General features: G+C 37.6%; 3 protein-coding genes across 3 annotated transcripts in view; 1 reads left to right on the top strand and 2 right to left on the bottom strand.

Annotated features, from left to right (window-relative positions):
• The window catches only part of LOC101164585 (muscarinic acetylcholine receptor M3), a 97376-nt gene that overhangs the window by 4149 nt on the left and 68263 nt on the right, over positions 1–24964 (bottom strand). The window lies entirely within an intron of this gene.
• LOC111948742 lies at positions 9773–13707 on the top strand. The gene is made up of 3 exons (XM_023963116.1): positions 9773–9966; positions 11208–12132; positions 12236–13707. Exons 2-3 carry the CDS (start codon positions 11290–11292, stop codon positions 12569–12571), a joined length of 1179 nt encoding a protein of 392 aa, XP_023818884.1. The 5' UTR covers positions 9773–9966; positions 11208–11289; the 3' UTR covers positions 12572–13707.
• Positions 13091–17923, bottom strand: LOC111948741. Its single transcript, XM_023963115.1, has 2 exons — positions 17690–17923; positions 13091–15945 (listed from the first exon to the last, which is right to left on the bottom strand). Exons 1-2 carry the CDS (start codon positions 17774–17776, stop codon positions 14467–14469), a joined length of 1566 nt encoding a protein of 521 aa, XP_023818883.1. The 5' UTR covers positions 17777–17923; the 3' UTR covers positions 13091–14466.

Below are 24964 nucleotides of genomic sequence, written 5' to 3'. Positions count from 1 at the left end.
ATTTATTGTTTTTATTAAAAAGGGTTAAAGAAATTATGCTTAAGTACTTTAAATGTACTGTTAAGATCCACAGCTGAACAACAAAAGTATTTATGTATGTTAATATTGTTTGCAATCATTTAAAATTTGTTCTTGGTATGTAACCAAAAAAATCATAATGCGGAGAAATACATCAAGATAGCTGACATGTGGACACATGGTTTACCAAGCTGTGAATTAAAGCTACGCCACAATTGTCCTCAGGAAAATTAGGGGGAAAATCCAAAGAGGCTTGTAGAAGTTGACTCTGAAAAAGATTTGTTAGCTATGAAATCCTTCAAATGTTGCTTGCAAATAAACTGCAAAGACTAAATGTGAATCTTGATTCACACATAAAGTAAAATGTGCACGGGTTAGCAAAAATGCTATCTTGGAATCACATCCGCTTATCCGTTGTCGATACAAGTTTCCAGCATGTTGTTCGAAACTGCTGCAAGAAATGAAACATTATGCATTATGGTGTTTTTGTAATGTTTGTAACAATCAACAAACAATTGAATGCATGTACTGTGTTTTTAGGAGGTAAATGCAAAAAAAAGGACACACACATATAAAATGACAGAACTTGATGAAATTGGTCATCCTGCAGGGATTAATGGTGCCAGTAGAACCACTAATCAGCAAAGAGCAAGCAGGTAGTTACAAGTTAAATCAATATTGCTGTTTAATATCTACGTTGACTGCATAGTAATGCATCTTTCATACTGATGGATCTTCATTTATGTGAAATCACCTACACTATATTACCAAAATGATTGGCTCACCTGCCTTAACTCACATATGAACTGAAGTATCATCCCATTCCTAACCCCTTAAAGTTCAATATGATGTTGGTCCACCTTTTGCAGTTATTACAGCTTCAACTCTTCTGGGAAGGCTGTCCACAAGGTTAAGGAGTATGTCTATAGGAATTTTTGACCATTCTTCCAAAAGCACATTCACAAGGTCACACATCGATGTTGGTCAAAAGGCCTGGCTCTCAGTCTCCGCTCTAATTTATCCCAAAGGCGTTCTATCAGGTTCAGGTCATAAACTCCGTGGAGGCCAGTCAAGTCTATCCACACCAGACTCTGTCATGCATGTCTTTATGGAGCTTGGAAGGGGCCCGCTTCAGATTTAAAAGCATGATTTATCCCTCCAGAGAACATGTCTCGACTGCTCTAGAGTCCAGTGGCGGCATGCTTTACACCACTGCATCTGACACTTTGCATTACATTTGGTGATGTGTGGCTAGGATGAAGCTGCTCTGCCATGGAAACCCATTCCATGAAGCTCTCTGCGTACTGTACTTGGGCTATTCTGAAGGTCACATGAAGTTTGGGGTTCTGTAACAATTGACTGTGCAGAAAGTTGGCGATCTCTTTGCACTATGCGCTTCAGCATCTGCTGACCCATCTCCGTCAGTTTACATGGCCTCCCACTTAATGGTTGAGTTGCTGTTGTTCCCAAACTCTTCCATTTTGTTATGATAGAGCTGATAGTTGATTGTGGAATATTTAGGAGCGAGGACATTTTATGACTGGATTTGTTGCACAGGTGGCATCTTATGACAGTTCCATAATGAAATTCACTGAGCTCCTAGGAGTGGTCCATTCTTAACAAATGGATGCCTGAGTGCTTGATTTTATACATCTGTGGCCAGGTCGAGTGATTAGGACACCTTTTCGGATCACTTGGATGGGTGAGCAAATATTTTGGTATAAAGTGTATGTTGGCTTTAGGGACATTCAACTCCTCTATTTCCCTAAAGTTGGTGTATGCTTCTTTAAGGTGATGGGAGCTTTATTTCTCTGAATATAAACAGCATTCCTCTTTCACCCACACAGTCTGAACGTGTTAGGGGTCCCCACAGCGAATCAACTTTCACAGATTTGCACTTTCGATAAAACAGTGAGTTTTGTGTCGGATGCCCTTCCTGACACAACCCTGTATTTTATCTGGACTGGGGACCGGCACAGGGAGGCCAAGACTTGGGTCCCCTTATGGCTACATAGTTAGGCAGTAGCATGAAGGGCCAAGGCTCATCACACCCTCTGGGAATTGAACCCTGGTTTCCCATGCCCCAACACACTGAGCCATCTGCAGTACAGAATCGTTATGTGGGCCCTCCTATTCAATGACTTGTACCACCATGAATTTGCTACTTCTGACTAACTTATACAGATTTGCACTCATGTATTCTCAAAACAACTGGCTTCACAGAAACAAGCGGTTTTCCTTTGTTTCTGAAAATGAAGCATATTATGAGTGAAAAACTGTGCCTAACATCTCACAAAGTTGTTTGTTTTTCACTGGTGATGTGTCAGCACCCAAAGGAGGGGCCTACATTTTGCTTTCATTGGTGAAGCAAACACTGAGAGAAATTATTACTAATTTATGTTTCCTTAAAACTCACTTTCCAAGCATGTGGCTAACAATGCTGAATTTAATGATTTATTTAGATTCTGTGACTGGGTCAGACAGCAAGAGGCAGCCATGCTATTATGTCAGTTTTCTATGGTTACTAGTCAAATTCAATAGTGATAAAATGTAAAGCTGTCAAAGAGGATACAAAAACAGCTTTTATATTTTTTATTTCTCCCACCACTTTTGGGGTTTTGTTCTACATTCCTTACTTGCCCACTTGGTAGACATTTGATAAAAACATATGCAAAGAGCATGGCAAAGAACCATAATCATCAGCAATAAATAAATAAATAAATAAATAAAAAAGTTCTACAAAGACTAAAGCTAAAGCACCCAGAACTGCAATAGAGAACATGAGGGTCATGCACGAAGAGTGATTATTTGACTGACAAGATTAAATTTAAAAACAAATGGTAATTCCAATTGATGAACAACATGTTGAATGCTTGCATATGCAGACCACCTACCTGACGAGAGCAACAGTTGTGTAATTATTGGCAAAGATGAACTCGAATAATAATAATTATGTTGAAAAACAAATGAACTAAAAGTTTTTATCAAGGCCTCTGCCACTCTGTCAAAGTCTGAGGATCCAGCATGTTCAGTAAAGGAGGGCAATTATACATTTACCTGAGCTGATAACAGGACATTCAAGGTGAAAACAGGGATGGTGGTTGTTTAAAGGTGGAATGAAATCTGACAAGTGGTGGCTGGCCCAGCCTAGCGGAGTAATCGATTTTGTCTACAACGCACAGAGAAGCAGCTTATTGGGAAACATGGACCCAAGTGCTCTGAATCAGAGGTGTTATCTTACATTTGCGAATAGTACATCAATAAGTGATGTAATGCACATCTAAAATTTCGAATATTAAACCAAAGGAACAGCCTTGGGCACATGTAAATATTTTATGGTGTGCTGCATAGTAGGCCAGTGTTGGTGCCTCTTAGACAATACAGAGGATATCATCCAGCTAAACTCAAAAAAAGTTATTAAAAGTGGAAACATAGACACAGACATGCATAAAAGCAGGTGTTCAACATGTGGAGGTAAGCGGTAATGAATCCATCAATGCTAACCTGCTAACAGCCCTATGATGACATCCTTAGCGTACATGGAGTAACAAGTGAAACTCTGATTTTAAGTAGTCTAGGAATCAACACCTTTCCTGGTGCACTGACAAAGATTTTTGCACGAAAATGTTTTTAATTTGCTAAGGCAGCAAACACAAGAGCAGGAAAAATGTGTCAACATAAAAAAACATGTTCAATGTTGATTTACTAATGATTGAGAGAAATATTTATATTTGCTGCAATGTAGAATTGTGCCATCTTGTGTTTGGATATTATGGGTATTAAGTTTTGGTGTGTACAGAAAACATGGCTTGAAACCAAATTTGCACTGAATTTAGCATTTTCTTTTTAAAATATAGAGTTAAACTTAGAAAAAATATAATACTATGAAAAATGTTGGTTTTATTTTATGGGGGAAGCTTCTGTTTCACATATTGTACTGATTTTAGTGCACAATATAACACTATTTTCACACTCTCCACTCCACTCCAAATTGCAGACACAATAACATTTCTAAAAAAAAACAAAAAACAAGCAAAAACATTTGCTAAATAAATAAATAAATCCCAAATTCATCACAATGTCATTAATCTGTTTTATTACATAAAAATAAATGACTCTCTGTTGTGCCTAAGGAATAGTTAATATCACTATTTTCTTCTTTTTGGAGTCACAGCAGAATCTCATTTAAATTCAGACTGCCTGCTTTCTAGTTAATAATGAGATTTTAAGTAATTGTCAGTCTGGTTTCAGCTATGGCCACAGGAGTCTGGACACTGCTGCTGCTGCCGGGGCTGTCACAAATGACCTTATTAATGAGGGCGACAGAAAGCAGCACTGTTCACTTATTTGTGGATCTGGCATTTCATTCAGATGCATTCATTTAGCCCTTTTGCTGTTAAATAGTGGGTCATTTTTTTTGTTCAGTAAAGCTCCTCTTTATTATGATATGGCATAATTGTTTGTATTTCTTGCCAAGATGAAAGTTTATGGATTCTCTTTTTTTGGCATTACTTGAAAAGCATTGTGTATTCGGGCATTTACAACCATGTTCTGTATTTAGAACTGGCTGAATAGGCTTTCTCTATCTTTGCTTGTTATGCACAAATGAACATCAAAACTGAAATCAGGGTAGCTGATCCTATTAGATAAACACAGTGCAATTTTGTCAAAGGAGATAAATCAGCCATGTCATTACTCTTTCAATCTTGTCAATTTTGTAACTCGATGTTAATGACCATATTTCTTTTGCCATTTCATTGTTCAGATAATGGAGTAATTTCTTTCTCTTGGTGTCCTTATAACTGATGATGGGGATGAACTGTTCTACTTTTATGGCATTTCTATGAACGATTCAGGTATTTAAGTCGTAAAAAAAAAAAAAAAATTATATATATAATATAAAAGACACTAGCAAGGTTTTCTCTTTTATTAACCAGTTTTGAAATGTAAAAAAACAATTCTTTCCTACTATTGTCACAAAACAGGCAGACAGCTGGTTCCAATTGCAATGGGGTTTTTAAATCAGCTAAAAATCCACGAAGCTAAATCAGGGTCAGGCAGACAGGAGTCAATAACGAGCTTGGGAGCATCAGAGAGGAAACTAGAGTAGTCAGAATCAAGGTAAGATTTGGGGCAGGCAGCAGGCAAATGGAGTCAGAGACAAAACAGGTTTTAGGAAATCAGAAGATCAGGTCTAGATATAACGCTTTGTAATGCAGGCAGAGTGGCACAAACAATACTTTGCACTGAGTACATCTCAGTGCAGTACTTAAGGAGACTGTTTGAATGTTAGAATTGTGCCTGCGTGGTTGTAAGGTTCGCTCACTCAGTTCCTGAATATGCCTGCTCAGTTGTCTTTAAGCCCTTTAACTTTATGGCAGAGATGAAACACCATATTCTAGTTTATGTTATTTGTAGGAGTGTCTATTATTGTCTTTATTTATCCTAAGTGCTGCCATATCATATCCATGATAAACCCCATGCTAAATAACATTTCTTGCATTTCTCAAAAGCAGAAAACAAGTTTTATGTTTAGTTTGGTAAATATGAATCTGCAGCTGAACATTTATAGCAAACCCGTCTTCAGGTGTCTTATCTGCATTTCAGATATTCTCACAGTTCTCACAACAAAAACATGTTAGCTTGTGTTTGAGTAGATTCGATGATATTGAGCACATTTACTGTATATATTTACAAGAACTACCACAATTTCACAATTTTAAGTCCTGCATCTTTTTCCCTGCAGCTATTTGTCAGATAAGGACATTTTCAAGCCCCCAAAAATCCAAAAAGACTACATCATTTATTCTGTATTTTCCACTCTCAATACATGTTTCTGTCAAAAGCAGCTCATGAATAACCCATTATCACAAAAAAGCTTCCAGCACCCAAACATCAGGCATGACTGATAAGAGAAGCAGAGGAAACTCTGTTAGAGAGGACCAGATCATCTCCACAAGGCATGTTTAAGGGTGAAAGTTTTAGAATGTCCATAGGAACCTTATCAGGGCTTCTCTTTAGACGGCTTTCTACTGTAAGAAGATGGAAAATCACAGTTTTTAACACATTTTAAAGCAAATTTATGCTTGTGGCATCAATCACTTTATACAACAGTTAATTGTTAGTTGTTCAGAATAACTTTGTTAGTTGGGTAACCTTTTTTTTGTGTAAAAACTCTGACACCTTTAGTCTAGTCATTATCCCTATTTTACAGCACATACCTACTGTTTTCTCTGATCATCGCCAGATACTTGTCAACTTTCCTTGCCTTTGGGTTTAAATTTGTGCCAGATTCTGTTCAGTACCAGTTGGTGTTTTGGATTCCTTGCCCTCCAGTGCCTTTTTGTTTGTTTATTAAAATTCTCTGTCATTTCTGTCCGTCTGCCAGATGCTTTGGAAAATGTATATTTCTGTCCCTTACCCCACTATAACTGTCTCAAATGCTGCTTTACGGCCATTGTTTTCTATTTGTGATTTTGATATGCACTCTGGTAATAAATGTACATGCAATAAATATGTAAGCTCTATCAATGAAAGTTTCTGTGATTCATGCATCTTGTGTGTTCTGTGGAGTCAAAGTTTAACACACGGGTCTACATTTTGAATTCATTAAATAATTGAAACAAACACTGAAGAGGTTTATTAACTATAAGTTGTAGTAAAAAATTCACTTTGTACATTCTTTTTGTAGAAAAAAAAAACCCTTAAAGCAGCACATTTAGAAATACAAATCTATTTAATTCAACAAATATTAGCAGGAAAATTTATTTTTGTTTCCCAGACATGGAATTGTGTTTGAATTTTGGATGGAAGCTTTTTTTTGGATCCCCTTAAGGATGCAGGAGGCATTTATTGGAAATACATCACTGAAAAGTGGACAGAAATATCATATGGAGAAATGTCCAATTATTTCGAGCTGTCTCTGACGGTGCTTCTAAAAAAAAAAAAAAAAGAAAGAAAGAAAAAAAAGACGTCAAGTGTAGCAGCACTTTCAAAGAGACAAAGTTGAAAGCATATTTCTTCACCAAGTAATAGCACAATAGTTTTTTTTCCTCATAAAACTGATGGTCCACTGATGGTCCATCAAGGACACCACTAATCCTAAGTAATAGGAACTATTTATAATAACAAATCACATTTTATTTATTCATTTTTTTTTATTTTGGTACAAATTACTAATTTTACTTAGAAACCTGAAGACTGTTATTTTATTCCCATACTGACTGCCTGTTAACAACAATAACTTTATGAAACTAAAACGTCAATGGATTGGCTGTTCATTCTGGTTTACTTGTTTGTTTGTACACATATTTAATTTACACTTGATTATCTTGCAAGAAATACAAGGAATCTGGAAAACTTCACCTGCACTGCTCAATACCAGGAATTTATCTCTGAGTCACACTTGTTGAAATTTTTGGCTAAAGATGTCCTGGATCGATAGTTTAGGTCAGTGATACGGATCGTTCAAAATGAACCAATATTGTCTATGAATCGTATCAGCAACCAGAAATTAAGATACGAATCAAAATAGAAATGTCACATACTTATATAAAGGACTGTAAACTTCTACCATTTCTAGAAAAAAAAGAAAACAAACTCTGCATTTGAAGGGTAAAAAAAGTCAGCTGGCTTGTCTGTACTATAGAATATTCATCAACTGCAAATGTTAATCAGTAAAGAAAAGGTAAAAGGAGCTCCTATTTTGTAAAAGGAAAAGAATGACACATTTCCCCATAAACTCCAGCAACTAGTCCTCTCAATGTGAGCCGTAAAAGGACTGTGAAGTGGTGATGCTGCACAGTGGCAAACATTTGCAGTCTTCCAGCTCATTAACTTTAAATAGTGCAGCCAGAACACTAGAAACAGCTTTTTATATAATGCCCCTTAGTATGACTCCACAACTCATTGATGGCATCAATAATAAATGGATATTGAGAGTAATTTCTCTGATATGTTACCAAAAAAAGTAAAACGTTATAGCATTTTAAAAATAAAACTCATAAAGGAGCTGCTTTCAAGATAACAAGAATGCCAGTTAAAATGACCAGAAGGTTTTATTCACAGTTCTGTTATTTCTAGCCCAGTCAAGCTTAATTTTTATTTTATTTGATAGCTATTTTAGTTGCAGTAAAGTAAAAATTAATAAAGAAATAAAGTATCCTTTTTAGTGGAAGCTTTAAAAGGAATCAGTGCTAACTCTTCTGCTTGGAGTTCCAACACAACAACCTTGTCTGTACAATGAAAGAATTCCTGAATGTTCCCTAATAGCAGGAAGTAGTTACCCATAACTATTCTGCTCGAATTGTGTTTATTCTCTTTTATGACTAAGGATAGCCAGAGACGTGCTTTTATTGGGGTGTCTTTTTTGCAGCAGCAGCAGCAGCAGCAATCCAGATTACAGCAACACAATGTCTGATCCCAGCTTTCACTGGCACCATGACCCATAAACAGGCCGCTGTCTGACTAGAGCTTAGTCTGATAAAATAGAAACAGAGGAAGTGAAATAATAATCAGAGTGAAAGGTCACGCTTGGTGCCAAAGGATGTGCATGGGCTGCAGCCAAAGCAAGACTTGCAGAAATTTCTGTTAAGACAAGATTGGCACAACCAAGTCCCACACGATCCCGTTCACAAAGGTTTTTTTTTGTGTCTGTTTGTTTCATAAATTTTGTCAAATTTTAATGCACAATCTGAATTCAAAAGCTGCCCTCTTTTCAACCCTCCACTGCCTACAGGATTTTTTTAATTCAGATTTGGTGGAACACTTCCTACGGTGTAGCAACACATAAAAAGTCAAGCCGATTAAACAGCTACCGTCTGCCTTTGACTCAGGAAATTGAAGTTTATAACCATTGTCACGCTTCACTTCTCAGTAATATAAATCTGATGTAATTTTAAATTTCATGATATTTTTATTTTTAAATGTCTTTTTCACTGATTTGTAAAATCATGCAACACTCCATCTGACGCCTGCTTGAACTGACATTTTTTTATTCATTTAATCAAACGTTGCAATCTAAGACCAACAGAGCACCTGCAGCCACTTCAAATGAAATCTGTTATAAGAGAAAAACAGGAGAGGTAATATAATGCGGATGTTCAAAGCAGTCAGAAAGTCAGAGTGCCTTCTTTGACTATTTCTATAATTATGGGTTGATACTATAAAAGCCTAACCTTCACTTTGAATTACTTATACACTTCAGGGACAACTTCATATTTTCTGTAAATTATAAAATCAGTCATGGTTCAAGCTGCTTGTTGAAGGCTTTGAAAAGCTGCATTTCCTGGAACAAAAATATATTAAAGTAACCAGAATACTTACAAGTTAATGCTACTTTAAAAAAAAAGAAAGGGGTGCAGATGTGTGTTCCAAAAATACTGCCTCTTATCTCATGACACCTGCAAAGTGGTAATCATTTAAACCTGATGATGACCTTTTGTGGTCAAACACTATTTCACAGGATGATATTTGCCTTTTTTTCTTACAAAAAAAGGTAGATTTTCTTTAACTCTCTCGTTCTACCATTTTTCCAGCTTTTAGATGGAAAAAACTAGGGTTTTTGAAAGTCATTTTTCATATAGTTAAAAAGACACAACAAAAGCTTTGGGGGGAAAATACGGAAGCTCTGAGCTGCCACTGCGAAAAATATTTTTTGGAACAGCTTCTCGTAATAACGAGAAAGTATCTCGTTATAACGTGATACGTTTCTCGTAATAACGAGAAACTTATCTCGTTATTACGAGAAACCTATCACGTTATAACGACATACTTTCTCGTAATAACGACATAGTTGTTTACAGTAAAACGTCATCTTCTCGCGGGACATTTCATTCTCGTCTTGATGACCTGTGGGAAAAGATGGAGAATCAGCGGGAGCCTCTTTATTCCTTTTTAAGGGATAGAAATGTGTCAGAGGACAGAATTTCCACCATGAGGAATGACAAAGTAAGTTATACTTATGAAAAACATAGTTTACGTGAGTTTCATATCGATTTAATTTATTTTTTTGTTACTGAATGAGCCTGCCGTGTACTGCGTAGACCTGAGACCAAGACCTCGTTAACTTAAGTATTGTAGTAGCTGCAAGGAAGCTCCTTAGGCGGGCGGTTGTCAAACAGCTCTTTATTAATGTTTCTGTATCTCAGAACGGTTACAGCACGAACCAACAGGCACAGCGAGCTTCTTCTAACTCCAGCGACAACGTTCACCGAACGCACACGCACACACACCCACAGGTAGACCCCGCCCCCTCTCTCCCACCAGTCATCAGCCCACCGCTGATTGACACACACTGTGGTCTAGCATCTTGCAGAAAGAGGGGGGCGCCGGCCACCTGCAGCTCTGTCCAAACTCTGGGTCGTCACAGTATGTAATGTTTTAGAGTTGCAGGGTATAACTCTCTTCAGTATGAACGTGCTGTGTTAACGTCTTTTATTAACATAACTGGTAGCAATCGCTTTTAACAGAAGGCTTCGTGCTTCGTTCATATCCCATAATGCATTATTCTTATTGTCAATACATCTTTACCGTAACGGAGATGCATTCGAGTGCAGTAGGATAAACGTGTATCAAAATATTACAAAGTACACCTCGATTAATGCTGTTATCCTAAGCTAATCATAGCGTATACTTTTATCCTGCAGAAATGACGAGTTGAGCATGATTATTTACAATTTATTAGGTGTCAACATCAAGCAGTTAATGTAGAACTTTATGTGATAGCATTCATGAGCAAGTGAGTGAAAACTATTTTATTATTGGCTTCATCATGACATAAGAAGCCATGCCAACTAGTTATGTTTGATATTATGTGTAAAAACCACAACTGGAGCAAAAGCGCGTCCTGGTGGTGTGATGCACGTATACGTGCGCTTTTTTGACGCGCTGGAGAGGAACAGGATGATGGCTGTATCAATAATCCGTCAAAATATGCAGAGAAAACAAGGTTCTATTTTACGTTTTGGAATGCATACTTATTTGAATTAATATTTAAACTCTTAAAATTCACAGTGCCTATTTTCAAGCAACTTTAAATTTTGAAGACTTGAACTTCTGACATTTCTTTCAAAAACAAAGGCAAACTTTGTGTGAAGCTTAACGTGTAGAAAAGTTCAGTAAAATCACTTATTTAAACTGTTATTTAAAAAGAAAAAAACATAGCACCAATAATTTTGTTGTTTTTACAGATCGACATCTCTGAGGCTGGACGAAGAAACACTACCTGAAGATTTTGAGAGGATTAAGAAAACCTACTGACTGACTTCCTTCATGGATGCAGATAGAGGACATTTGCATTCTCTAATTAAAGTGTACTTTTCAATGGGGTTAAACCATAGAGAAATACTGCTTTCACTCAGCGCTGTTGATAGAATAATAATCAGCCTTCGGACTCTTCGAAGAATCTTGTCAACACTGAGACTTCACAGAAGAAAAAACCAAAGTGACGTTCTTGACATTGCATTATTTCTTATTGGACAACTGCAGACTTATGGTCAATTTAATGGATACAAACTGCAACATCTTAGATGTATACAGGAGGGATTTGTTGTCACCCAGAACACAGTGAGACAGTTAATCAAAATTCTGGATCCCAGAGGTGTTGAGTTGAGACAACGTAATCGTCTCCGTCGTCGACTGTATTGTAATCCTGGACCAAACTTTATTTGGCATGTGGACTCTTATGATAAACTGAAACCATATGGAATTTGTCTGAATGGGGCTGTGGATGGGTTTTCCAGAATGGTTATCTGGCTTCATGCATACTCTACAAACAGTAATCCTAAAATTATTGCTGGATATTTCATTTCAGAAGTTGAGAAAAGAGGTGGTACTGCAGCCAGAGTCCGTACAGACATGGGGACAGAGAACGGTACAATGGAAGACATTCAAAGAATTTTACGCCTTGATAATGATGACAGCTTTGCCAGAAATTGCTTCATTTTAGGATCCAGCACCCACAATCAGCGAATAGAGAGCTGGTGGGCTTTCTTAAGGAAACACCATGCACAGTACTGGATTAACGTTTTTCAAAAACTGAAGGATTCAGATGATTTCACTGGGGACTTCTTGGACAAGCAGCTGATTCTTTTCACCTGTTTGAAGATCATTGAGGTGTGTACATGTATTTGAGAGAGAAAATAATATATGATAAGGATATGCTTTTAAATAAGGAATATGTAATGTATAAACATGTTTTTTTTTGCTTCCCTTTCAGGAAGAGCTTCAAAATGTTGTTCATTTATGGAACACTCACATCATTCGTCAGAGCAGAAATGCGATTGCTCCAAGTGGCCGACCATGCATGATGTATACCCTCCCGCAGCTTTTTGGTGGACAAGATTATTTGAAGCAAGTTTCCGAGCAAGCAGTGGCAACTTGCAAAGCACATTGTCTTCAGAGGGGACCAGACACATGTGATGAAACCGTCTTCTCACTATCCTGCCTCCTGATGGCAGAAAACTGTCTTCATGCACCGACCACACCAAATGAAGCAATTGAACTGTATCTATTTTTAAGAGCTTCCATACGTTCAAACCTGTCAGACGTGTAACACTGGTTCAAATCAACAGTTTCCTGCTTTCTTTACAATCAACTTCTGCGTACTCATAATTGGTGTCATATTGTCCTTTCATGCACCTTCATATATTTTGTTTACAGAACTTGAAACTTTTTGCTGTTGTGTATGACTGAAAAAATGCTATGACATAAGAGTAGTGGAATGTTAGTAAGATATGGATCTAGGTTTACTCAGTTTTCTCATAAATGTGTAAGATATTTAGATATGTAAATTGTACATAATATACATTTAAGTGTACATGTTGGAGAACAATTTAGAAAATGTCATTAAAAATGTTAAATCTATAATACAGTACACAACCTATTCAAATTTGGTCCAATTTATAAACCACACCCCACCTCAGTAAATACATAAAATATACTTTTCATTATGTCTAACACAACAACTATCCTTAAAGTTCTCTGTACCTGGTGACTGAGGTCAGTTTTAAACTGACAACTAATCTGGAAATGCAGCTATGATAAAAAGTTGAAAAATCAAGGACTCATTATGTTGAATGTGTAATGTTTTAATCATCACAAAATAAACAATTTGGGTGATCAAACCAACAATTTTGTTCTTTTCCTCATAACATTCAGAAATGTTGCTACATGTGCTTTGACATGGTAAACAAAATGTTCATTTAACAAGTGCTCTAAAATGTCCTATTGGGAGGAGGTTCTCTCCATCAAAGTGCAAAACTGTAGAGCAGATATGTTTTAAATCTGAAAAACCAAATCTCTAAAGTGAACATGAGAAACTTCACATACATTAAAAACGAGTACAAAAATAAATACTTTTGTTGTGAACCAGGACATCATTGTGCTTAATGCACATCAAACCAGAAAGGAATATAACATATAATACTGCCCTGTAAAAAGAAAAAAAGATATGTAGATGCATTCTTCAAGCTTAACCTGCTTAACTTGGAAATCTTTTTATGAACAGTGTTAATGTTACCTCAAATGCTCGTCTTTCACAGTATTCTTTTAACCAGTCTTCCTTCTCAATAAGTGATTCTTTTCCATTGGCATCAATAACAAAAACTGTTGAATATGAATTTTACAGTGGTACATCGCATTTGTAAATTCTCCTGATATTGTCTCTATTCTTACTTCAAATAAAAAAAACTTCTTTTGGAATATGTTACATAGTAATAACCAAAACGTTACCAAAACACTTTAGATTTATTTGTGCACATTTCTGTTATTTCTGTGAAACATTTCAACATTAAAAAAAAGATTTCAACAGGCACCTTATTTTTAATATTACGCAATGTTCATAACATAGCAGCTGTTGCTGCTCAGTATATTGTCGAGCTCCACACGCAGCTCTGGGAAGGACAAGTATGTCCAAGGTAGCTCCAGAACTGGACCACATGTATGTGCTACTAGCCGCCGTGCTACTCCATCTAAGGGTGTGAAGAGAACTTCGATTTTAGTAACACAAAGCACATCTGAGCCAGTTGTAAATCGCAGAAACCTTCTGAGACCTGCCTGATCCAGTCCTCTGATGTACTGCTGTAAGTACCTCAGACTCTGGCTCTCAGCTTGTGTAGTAGGATTAGCATCTAATAATTTCAGAACCTTTCTTGCTGTAGGTTTCATGTTTTCATACATTTCTTGAATTTTTAGTTGGCTCTTGAAGACATGTGCAAATGTTGTTCTTGCAACTTCTGACATTTTATCAAGAGCATATTTTGGCTGTTGAATGATCAGCTTATGTGCAACATTTAAAAGCACAGCTTTCAAGTTTTCTCTTGTTGGGATAAATTTAGCACCCACACGATCTAATAAATCAAGCAGTTCCTCATGCTCTTCACCAAGAAGATCCTCCAGCAAAGCCTTGTTCACAAGATCTCTCTCTTCTGGACTGATGTAAAAGAGGAGTTACTCAAATAGCAAGTCAGGTGACACCAAGTGCTCACCAAAAACCAGCGCCACTGTGAAAGCTGGTGCAAGGCGGCTTGGGAAATAGCCATGGTCTAGGAACCCCTTTACAAGGATCCGTCCAACAGATTTCCATTCTTCCTCCTGCCACTTTGGGGAAAGTAATGGAACTCTCATGTCTTGCCCTTCAGCAGCACTGTCTAAAAACTCTGTCCAGAAAGCAGAATAGACATCTCTAGAAACTCCATCTGCATCTGCTCCTATTTCATCGATAAAACTAAATTTTAAAGGACAGGTGAGCAAGCTGGGATCTTTGAACTGTGTTATCAGTTCATCCATAAGCATTGTCCTATGAAGTTTAATGTTAACATTAATCGTGTCATATCCGGACAGCTCAGTATTACTGTGTGCTTCATTATCTGATGAAGTCATACTAGGTATGTGGGACACAGAGGTAGATGCAGGCTGCTCAGTAACACTGGATGTAGATGGCACATCACTGGTTGTGATATTGCTTTGACTTGCCAGCTCAAGGGCAGAAGAAGGAATAAGAAGAACTGCCGAGTCTCCTTCATAACTTGACAAAATAGACACAGCAGATGGTGGGAGCATAAGAGCAGGTTCAGGCTCTTCAGTGGAGGTAGCTATCGTTGGTGCAGAGTTGTTTGAGACAAACTGGTTCACAGAACTTAAGTTCAGGGTGGCTGAAGTAAGATTAAGACTCACAGATTCCCCTTCATCACTTGATGAAATGGGCAGAGTGTCTTCCAGTTGCCATGCCAGAGGTTCACCAGTGTGAGGACCTATCAGGACCTCTGAGAAGTTAGATGAATATGAGGAGCTGTTTTCATCCTCTGGCTCATCGTGGTCCATGCGGTCATCTGGAATACTGATTTCTGGGATTCTTGATTCCTTCCGTTCTCTTGTGCAAAGATAAAATCTTAACGTTCCCATTTTTAGCAGGGAATAAAGTTCTCCTACTGTGGTGTTTTCATCTAATACTGCATCCTCTTGGTAATCTAAAATATCAAAAGTAAAATCCTCCAGTTGTCCCTTTTTAGATCTTCCATTTGGAAAAAATAGTTCCTTTGCAATGCTTAAAATGTCAGCCTTTTTTGCTTCCTTTGGCAAATCTATTCTCCTTGTTCCACCTCCATTTTTCTTGCGTAGCTGCTTTCCTTCGTGTATCCATCCTAACTCAACCTTTCTGGTCTTTCTCACAGCCAGCTTGTTGTTCTTCAAATATGCCCTTGGATGTGTTTGAGTTGTATCATGTTCTCCATGGTCAGGGCCTTCTGGTTGTGTGTCAAATCCCATCTTTCTTTTTAGTTTTTGAAGCAATGACTGGCGTTGTGCATCTCTCTCACCTTTCTTTTTATATTCAGAGCAAAACCTTCGTGTGGCAATCCTGTCACCGTAGATTGGAACGTATGTGGCCAAGCTGTCATCATCCATGCTTCCAATAACTGATATGTCAATCTACAGAAAAAATTTATTATTAGTTATTCATGGTAAAAGTAATTGTTTTAAACTGGACTAAACAGTGGTTTACTGTACCTTAAAAAACAGTAGGATTGTATACGCAACATATTCATCAAGAAGCATCAAGACAGTTTGTGACTATCTGGAGCTACACTACGTGCATCACACTAGAGGGCTGCATTGGGATTGGGTCCCGCCGGGTCCCGCGGGACCCAAGCCAAATCTCGCGGGATTGGGCGGTTTGAATTGTGCTGCGGGCGGGAGCGGGCGGCAGAAAAAAAACCCGCGGGATCAGTGCTGCCATGAATATCTCATGAATATATATTAGCGGACTACGTTAGGCTGAGCAGCTGTTAGAGTCTAATGTACTGAAGCTCCGTGAAGGCACCAGGTAGAGACGCCCAATGGCCTCTGTCATCTAACCTGTTGTTGGGGGTGCGCCCCGCCCCGGCTCTTACTAATTACACACGCACACTTTTAACTGAACGGGATTTGTGAAAATATATTTAATATTTAAGTTGCAAATTACACAAAAGAGGAATGCATGAAAAGATGAGGCTGGAGGAGGACATGAATCTCTTTAATAATATCAATACAAATACGTGTTTTTTTTCCTGCGGGACGGGAGACGATACAAAATCAATGCATCTCTATTACTGTGCGGGACTAAATTCTATGAGTTTTGCGGGTGCGGGCGGGAGTGGACATAAATATTGCGGGTGTGGGCGGGAGTGTAACGCATACGTTGCGGGAGCGGGCGGGATTGGTCAGAAATTCAGCGGACGCGGGCGGGAGCGGGATGAAGAAAATAGTCCCGCGCAGGGCTTTACATCACACCACCAGGACGCGCTTTTGCTCCAGTTGTGGTTTTTACACATAATATCAAACATAACTAGTTGGCATGGCTTCTTATGTCATGATGAAGCCAATAATAAAATAGTTTTCACTCACTTGCTCATGAATGCTATCACATAAAGTTCTACATTAACTGCTTGATGTTGACACCTAATAAATTGTAAATAATCATGCTCAACTCGTCATTTCTGCAGGATAAAAGTATACGCTATGATTAGCTTAGGATAACAGCATTAATCGAGGTGTACTTTGTAATATTTTGATACACGTTTATCCTACTGCACTCGAATGCATCTCCGTTACGGTAAAGATGTATTGACAATAAGAATAATGCATTATGGGATATGAACGAAGCACGAAGCCTTCTGTTAAAAGCGATTGCTACCAGTTATGTTAATAAAAGACGTTAACACAGCACGTTCATACTGAAGAGAGTTATACCCTGCAACTCTAAAACATTACATACTGTGACGACCCAGAGTTTGGACAGAGCTGCAGGTGGCCGGCGCCCCCCTCTTTCTGCAAGATGCTAGACCACAGTGTGTGTCAATCAGCGGTGGGCTGATGACTGGTGGGAGAGAGGGGGCGGGGTCTACCTGTGGGTGTGTGTGCGTGTGCGTTCGGTGAACGTTGTCGCTGGAGTTAGAAGAAGCTCGCTGTGCCTGTTGGTTCGTGCTGTAACCGTTCTGAGATACAGAAACATTAATAAAGAGCTGTTTGACAACCGCCCGCCTAAGGAGCTTCCTTGCAGCTACTACAATACTTAAGTTAACGAGGTCTTGGTCTCAGGTCTACGCAGTACACGGCAGGCTCATTCAGTAACAAAAAAATAAATTAAATCGATATGAAACTCACGTAAACTATGTTTTTCATAAGTATAACTTACTTTGTCATTCCTCATGGTGGAAATTCTGTCCTCTGACACATTTCTATCCCTTAAAAAGGAATAAAGAGGCTCCCGCTGATTCTCCATCTTTTCCCACAGGTCATCAAGACGAGAATGAAATGTCCCGCGAGAAGATGACGTTTTACTGTAAACAACTATGTCGTTATTACGAGAAAGTATGTCGTTATAACGTGATAGGTTTCTCGTAATAACGAGATAAGTTTCTCGTTATTACGAGAAACGTATCACGTTATAACGAGATACTTTCTCGTTATTACGAGAAGCTGTTCCAAAAAATATTTTTCGCAGTGGCAGCTCAGAGCTTCCGTAGGGAAAAAACAGATTGCTTGGCAAAAAAAAAAGTACAGGGGATAAATAAGAAAAAAGACAATATTTCTAGGGTTTAATTATGCATTCCCACTTATAGCTTAACGTTTTCAGTTTTTATATTAAATATCATAACCAATGTAGGAGCATGTCATTATAAGAAAACATAAAGGTTGGGTCTTTACACCTAAAATAAAAAGTCAAAGACCTCTTAGTTATTGTCGTCTTAAACTTCACATTTTTGACTAAATTGACTACAGAGCCCATTTAACTAAAGTCGTCTGATTAAGCAAATACCTGTAAATGTAAAAAGCAACAACAACTAAACAAACCCACACTTACTTCTCAGTGGAACTGTGTTTTTATTTGACTTTTAGGTCACGCAAGCAGGCAGAAATACCAAAATAAATAGCACTAAATGCAGACATGTAGGCTTTTTTTCCAGTTTTTAAATTAGAGGCCTTGCTCATAATATTTGCATTACAAAAAGTTTCCAAGTATATTTTCTTCTCTTTTTTCAAATCCAATATAAAAAAAAAAATCTTTGTTGGCTGTACAGCACATTTTCATTTTTACTAATCACCTCATCTTCCTTATACAGCATATACAAAATATATTGCAGTATGCATTGTATTTTTTAAGTTGATGGATATTATAGTCCTTTTTGTAAATAATGTTCAAAACCTGAATGCCCAAAAAGGTACACTCTTATTTACATCAAAGGTTTGGCTAATTATGGTTAGATAAGAACCAGTACCTAATCCCTAATCATCTTATTTTAAGCACAAACATTAGGGCAACAACGATGTTTTTTGTGATATAATTGAATGAAAAACTAAGAAAATGCAGAAAGAGAGCATAAAAAAACAAGTTCAACCACAGGACAGCTAAAGAAGCACCTTTAGCTGCAGCAATTTCAAGTCTTTTCATGTTTGGCTTTATCGGTCTCTTGCATCAATTCTCTTTTTCTCTGCAGTTCAGTGAGTTTTGAGGGCATTGGCCATGGCAAGACTTTTTCTCCTGAGGTTCTGCTCCAGCATTTCAAATGTGATGAAGTCTGGATCTTGAGTTGATCATTGCAGCACCCTGAAACCTTTCCTTCAATGACATTCTGACTGCTGAGCATTCAACTGAGTTCATGATTGACAGAAAATACAAGGTTCATACCAGTTCCTAAGGCATGGTACAATTTTGGTCAAATATTTGTCCAGAATTTTGTATTCAAATGTTTTCTGGTTAGCACATATGCATCTTTGTTGCTACAACCAAAATAAATAAAGAGAAAAGCTTTGAAATGTGTTTTTACTGTATAACAGCCTAAATGCATTCAAGACTATAAAGCGTACCCTGTCAGAGGAAAAACTTTATTAGAGAGGAGAACTCCACATAAATTAGGTTTGCAAAACTGCATTTTAATATTGCTACAATGCTGGATGTCTCTTTGCATTTTCTAGTTCAAGGTTGAACAATTTTAACTTCTTAGTATCCAGTAGTTCCATAACTTTTCAGAAAAAAAATACCAAGCTGTTTCAAAAGGTTGCAGTCCAGGTGTGGAAAGAAAAAGACCAATTCTTTTCTGACTTATCATTATTGCATGCCTAGTAAAACCAGAACAAAATGTGAGATTAATCTTTACACTCCTGAGACCCTGTGTGCAAATAGCTGAGAGAAGTAAAAAAAAAACAAAAAAAAAAACAAAAGCACTCCAAACAAATCCTTAGTTTCAAGATCAAAGCCGACCTTTATGTTAAATTTCATTTTTTGCTGTTTTCTAGAGCTTCACATTTCTGACTCTAGGATTACATGTTGTTCCTAAAGTGTAAATGTTTCCAGTGATGCAGAGCCTTCATCTCTGTGGTTCCTCTGGTGAAACAAATGTATCCATTCAAATTATCTTTTATATCTATTGTAAAAGTGTTCCCAGTGGTCTTTTAATTATGATTTAGGCAAAATCAAAACACCTGTGTGGTTTTTCTAGGATATAGTCTCAGCAGAGCGGTAGGTGTTAATTAGAAATTCACCTTTGAGCGGTGGGCGGGACTGTTGGCATGGAGTAAGCCCGGCCCCACTTTCTGTCATTCATCTGTTCACACGTTTTCCTGCTAGCTCAGAGCCCCTCACAACCTCAACCTAACATTAGCTGTGCCAAAAAATGCCATGCAATATTGAAGCTATCCAGCCATACAGATCCCAGCTCAGACAAAGCAAACAAAGACCAACATAGATCTAGTCGTCTACAAGTGCATGCCAATTGTAGCTTCTACGTCACACCTACAAACATTTTCAAATACAATTTTTTCGTCTGCTCTTGATTCATCACAATTTTGATACAAAAATAATCAGAAATGCAATTTTGAGATTATTTTTCCGCATTATTTGAAAAATGTTAAAAGAAGAACATATTAAAAAAAAACAAATTTTCATCAGAGTGGGTCTTTAATTTAATCCATTTTTTGTGTTTATTACTTTTTAGGCCTTTTACAAATCATACAATTTCTTTTGCAAGTCTGCTGCCTTCCACCATCACCCCCTGTACCTGCAACTCTTGTAAATAATCCCATTTAGTGTAGAACAAAACACTACAAATTATATTTTAAAGAAACAGATAGTCGTCACAGTTTTGCGTTTTTAAAAACTTCAGCATACCACTGATCCAAAAAACAACAGCAACTGAATATTATGTGTTCTTATTTTAAAGTCACTGCACTTTCTGCTTGTACTTACTTCTTATCATAGGGAGTACATTTTTGGTTTGATTTCACAGTTGTTGGTTCCATTTGAGTAAAAAAGCTCCTATGTTGTCCTGAGACAGCTTCAGCAGGATTTTTTTTGTTTAGTTTTTGCTTTCTTCAAAAACCTTACAATCACAATGCAGCAAAGGAATTTAGAGGGTTAGCTCCTATAGTAATTCCTCTGCTGATATTGTCATCATTTGCTGTATTACGGCGAGAAGAAATATTTCCACGTGCACCGAGCCGTGAGATGTTGTGCAACTTGCTCATGAGATTTTACACACATCCTCACCTCTGCGGTGGGTCTCTGTGCTTTTTTTAAAAGCCTTGGTAACAAGCTGCTGCTACTCTACAGACAAGACAGTCTTTGACACTTAGACATACCTTGTGTAGTGTGTGTGTGTACACATGGATGTTGGTGTGTGCGTGTGTGCGTGTGTAAGACAGAGCAAGAGATAGGAAGAAAAACAGAGGCAACACAGAAACAGTGGAAGAATGGCTCAGGAATATGTCAAGCCAAAAGCCTGCAGCCACTTAAGAATGACAACACGGAGAATGTTAACCTCTCATAGTAAATCTAAATCTGGATGAGGACCAGTGCATACTTTGTATTTCAAAACAAAAGTAAAGGTAAAGTCTTTAAAAAGAGACAGCTTATTTTTTTGGTAGATGATATAAAAACGTGGATAAAATAATTTGCATTAAATTAACTTCATTGACAGCTCGCCTTAAAATCTAAACCGTGAGAACTCACATCTTGAAAAACGGTGTCATTTTGTGAATCTATTTTCAACCGTGACTCTTTGCCTACCTCCTCGTGCTTGCACTTGAACACAACCCTACCCAGATGCTGTCCACATGTAACTGCTGCACAAGTTCAATGTGATCAATCCTTAAAAGGAAACACAGCCATCTGCTTATTGAACAGGCACTCAAAGGAGAAGCAGAAGGAGAAAAAGCACACACTCTAATCCATGTAAACATGTTTCAGGAGGAGAAGGGTCTTTAAATGATGGAGAAAGAGTTGCAAGGATGTGGAGGGTCGTGTGAAGAGCGAGGCAAGAAGGTGAGAGGATACAGTGAGGGGTCTGGAATGTGAGAAGAAATGGAACTAGTCAAAGCTCCCGCTTGGAGATTGTAAGACACAGCAGGAGGATATCATGTGTTTATGTGAGATCTCCAGTCTGGACGATGGCCTGATGTAGAGCATGCCAGATGACATACATTGATGTGCACTCTTGGTTTTTGCAGAAGTGCTTACATAAGGATGACAATCCCAGACCATTGTGGAGTCGGTTTAAATGCTGCGAGTCTCTTTCAACGCACGCAGGTATTTAAACACACACGCCATCAGCTCCCAAAGCTCAAACACTCCAAAGGGCAAAGAGTCAACAAGGTGATTACAAGATATTCTTGAAAAGAATCCAAGTCCTGCATTGCCACATAGAGCGCTGTTGTTGACAGGACGGGTTATGGCACAGTCTAAATACTTCTCCAGGCGGATGTAGACAGGCTTGACAAAGCATTAGATCTATTACAAACATAAGAACTCACACAGATGTTAAAACACACAGTATCTCATGCCTTTGTCTACCTCTGTGCCACAATAACTCAAATGTTTTTAAACCCTATTCCATCGCCATTCTTTATTGTCCTTTTTTTTCCCACGCACACAAAAACAAAAAGTGCTGCAGCTATTTCATTCAATAATATCAACCAGGTGACGAGACTGTACCTGGCACAGGGGCTGGAAATAGCTTTTAAATTTGATTTCTTAAATTCTCAGGGGGAAGTCATGGTGGTCTCATCTGTCTCTCTCACCAACAAGAGCAGACTAGCTATTTATCTGCTGCACATGCACCCCAAACAACACATCGACATCTGCACATCAGGTCAGGGGGGAAAGAAGGCAGGAGGAAACAAAGCAAAAGCAAAAGTAACAGGTCATACAAGTGAATACACAGACAAAATAAAAATAAAAAAGACTGTAAAAAATGTGCTGGTTTCTAGTTTTGACACCATCTTAGAAAGCCCCAATTTCGAAATAATTTAATTTTTCACCATGTTGTGTAAATATTGCTTTTGCTTGCATAATACAATAATACTATACAGTACAAGACAGCTATTACAACTCCAAGTAAAAAAAAAACAGGAATTTCCCAGGTTTTGAGCAGGAAATCTCAATATCAAAAGGAGATGAATTCCCTGAATTCCTGAGTATTCTACATTTATGAAACATGTAAACTTGGAAAAATGATAAGATCATCATTCAGATCATCAGGTTTTCATTTCAAGCTAACTTACATGTTTTCAAATTTCCCAAATGTTTATTTTGTTGTATGAAAAATCCTCTATTGTGATGGGACTGGCATTTCTTTAGCCCTGTTTCAATTTTGTTTCAAATTTAAGGATTACCCCTGCTTATCTGTCATACAAGTAAGGGTTGATGGCAGATGAAATGTGCATCATCAGAAATTAACGCATACCGTGGAAGCCTGAACCATCTGACGCAGAGCGGAGGCTGGTTGCTTCCGCGAAGTGCGTTAAGCTGGGGCAATAGATAATAATTTCACACTACTTTTATGTCAACATGAGTCAAAAATACTCCTTAATTGTTTTAACATTTACATGATTAAAAACAAAACAGATTCTAAAAAAGTTCCAACATTTAATTGTAAAATAAAAGATATATATATAAAATCTATGGAAAACTTAATTGTGATGGCATTTTATGATAAATTAGCCAAGACTCCCTTGCAAAAGAGGCATTTTAATCTCAATGGGAATATCCTGGTATGGAATTGATGACTGTGCATATTTATGTGCAAGACATTTTGGGTGTTTCGTTTGTTTTGTTTCCAGGTTTAAATTTTAATTTGTGTTGCCTTAAAAACATGGGGATGAGCCTATTTTGGTTTTGGGGAACATGCGCTTTGGAACATTTGATTGAATAAAAAGAAAAGACAGGACACTCTATCCATTTTTTGTTTGCATACTTTCCTGACAAACATCAGGCTGGATTAGATGTCATGGAAAACATGCCCCAAAACCTTAAATTCTGCTATAGTGAATGATAAAGTAATCGTGATTATTGGGTAACTTATTCACTGTAATTATTTAACTAGAGTATCAGGTATCCAAGATCTAAAAAAAATATGGGAATTAGAGGCGTGTAGTTTTAAATTAAATATAGGCTTAGGCCCAATTTAGACACATTTTCTTAAATGGTTTTGAAAAACTATTCAGTAAGACATAAAAATGTTAACATAAAACTCCATCTAGCGCCAGTCGAGGCACATTAGGAGCTAAAATAATCAAACATTTAGTGGGTGCCAGTGGTTTGGTGCCACACAAAGTTCATGCTCTACAATTACAATGTTTTATGGCACACATGCTGATAAATGAGCCATGAATGCTAAAAGTGACATTTGAATGATGGATCATCAGCACAGCCAGCTGCATTTTGCCCCTGAGCCTCTCTCCAATTGTTTTAGTAAATATCCACAAGAGATCCCTACATGTACAAGAGTTGCTTCATAGCTGGGATTTACAGGGAAGGCTTGACAGACGGCGGAAGAAAAAGGCCAGCGATAACATGATCATTCAGATAAGTTGTGTCCCTTTGAGAGGAGTTTGTTTTCCTTTGCCATTCTTAGAACAAACCACAAAACATTTGAAAGACATTTTGCAATTAGAATAATTAGGCAAACCCCAGTGCTGTTACACAAATGGACTAATATCTTTCATACGAGTCCCCTGCATATTGTGAATAATGATCAGTGGAATATAATAAGTTCCATTCGGCACAACTTCATAAAACATGATGAGGACGGACAACAAGGGGATCCACAGAAGTGTTTGACGCCGGACTGTTCAGAAAATACAGAGACTCTTGAAGCTAATTCACAGGAGTTAGATCCTTTTCAAGCACAGACCAAGTTGCCTCAAGACTACAGAGCATTGAAATAACGATTTTTCAATCAATTTAAAATTTTGATCCCTTAGGAAATCATATTGTCAATGTCCTTGGGATTGTGAAGGTAGGTGTTGTTTAGCCGCAGGAAGCCTTACATACACTAATTTATTTAGCACTCCTTGAAGTCTTTGAAACTGTGTATACTGATTTGTTGTGTTGATGACATTTTGTTCCTTTGAGCTTGGTTATTTGTATGATGAGATAAGAAAAGGTCAACAGTTTAAAAAGTAAAACCAACAT

This window comes from Oryzias latipes, chromosome 15, assembly GCF_002234675.1.
Source record: "Oryzias latipes chromosome 15, ASM223467v1".
Lineage (NCBI taxonomy): Eukaryota > Metazoa > Chordata > Actinopteri > Beloniformes > Adrianichthyidae > Oryzias > Oryzias latipes.
Note: the sequence above shows the minus strand (reverse complement) of the source record. Positions and strands in the feature narration are given on the sequence as shown.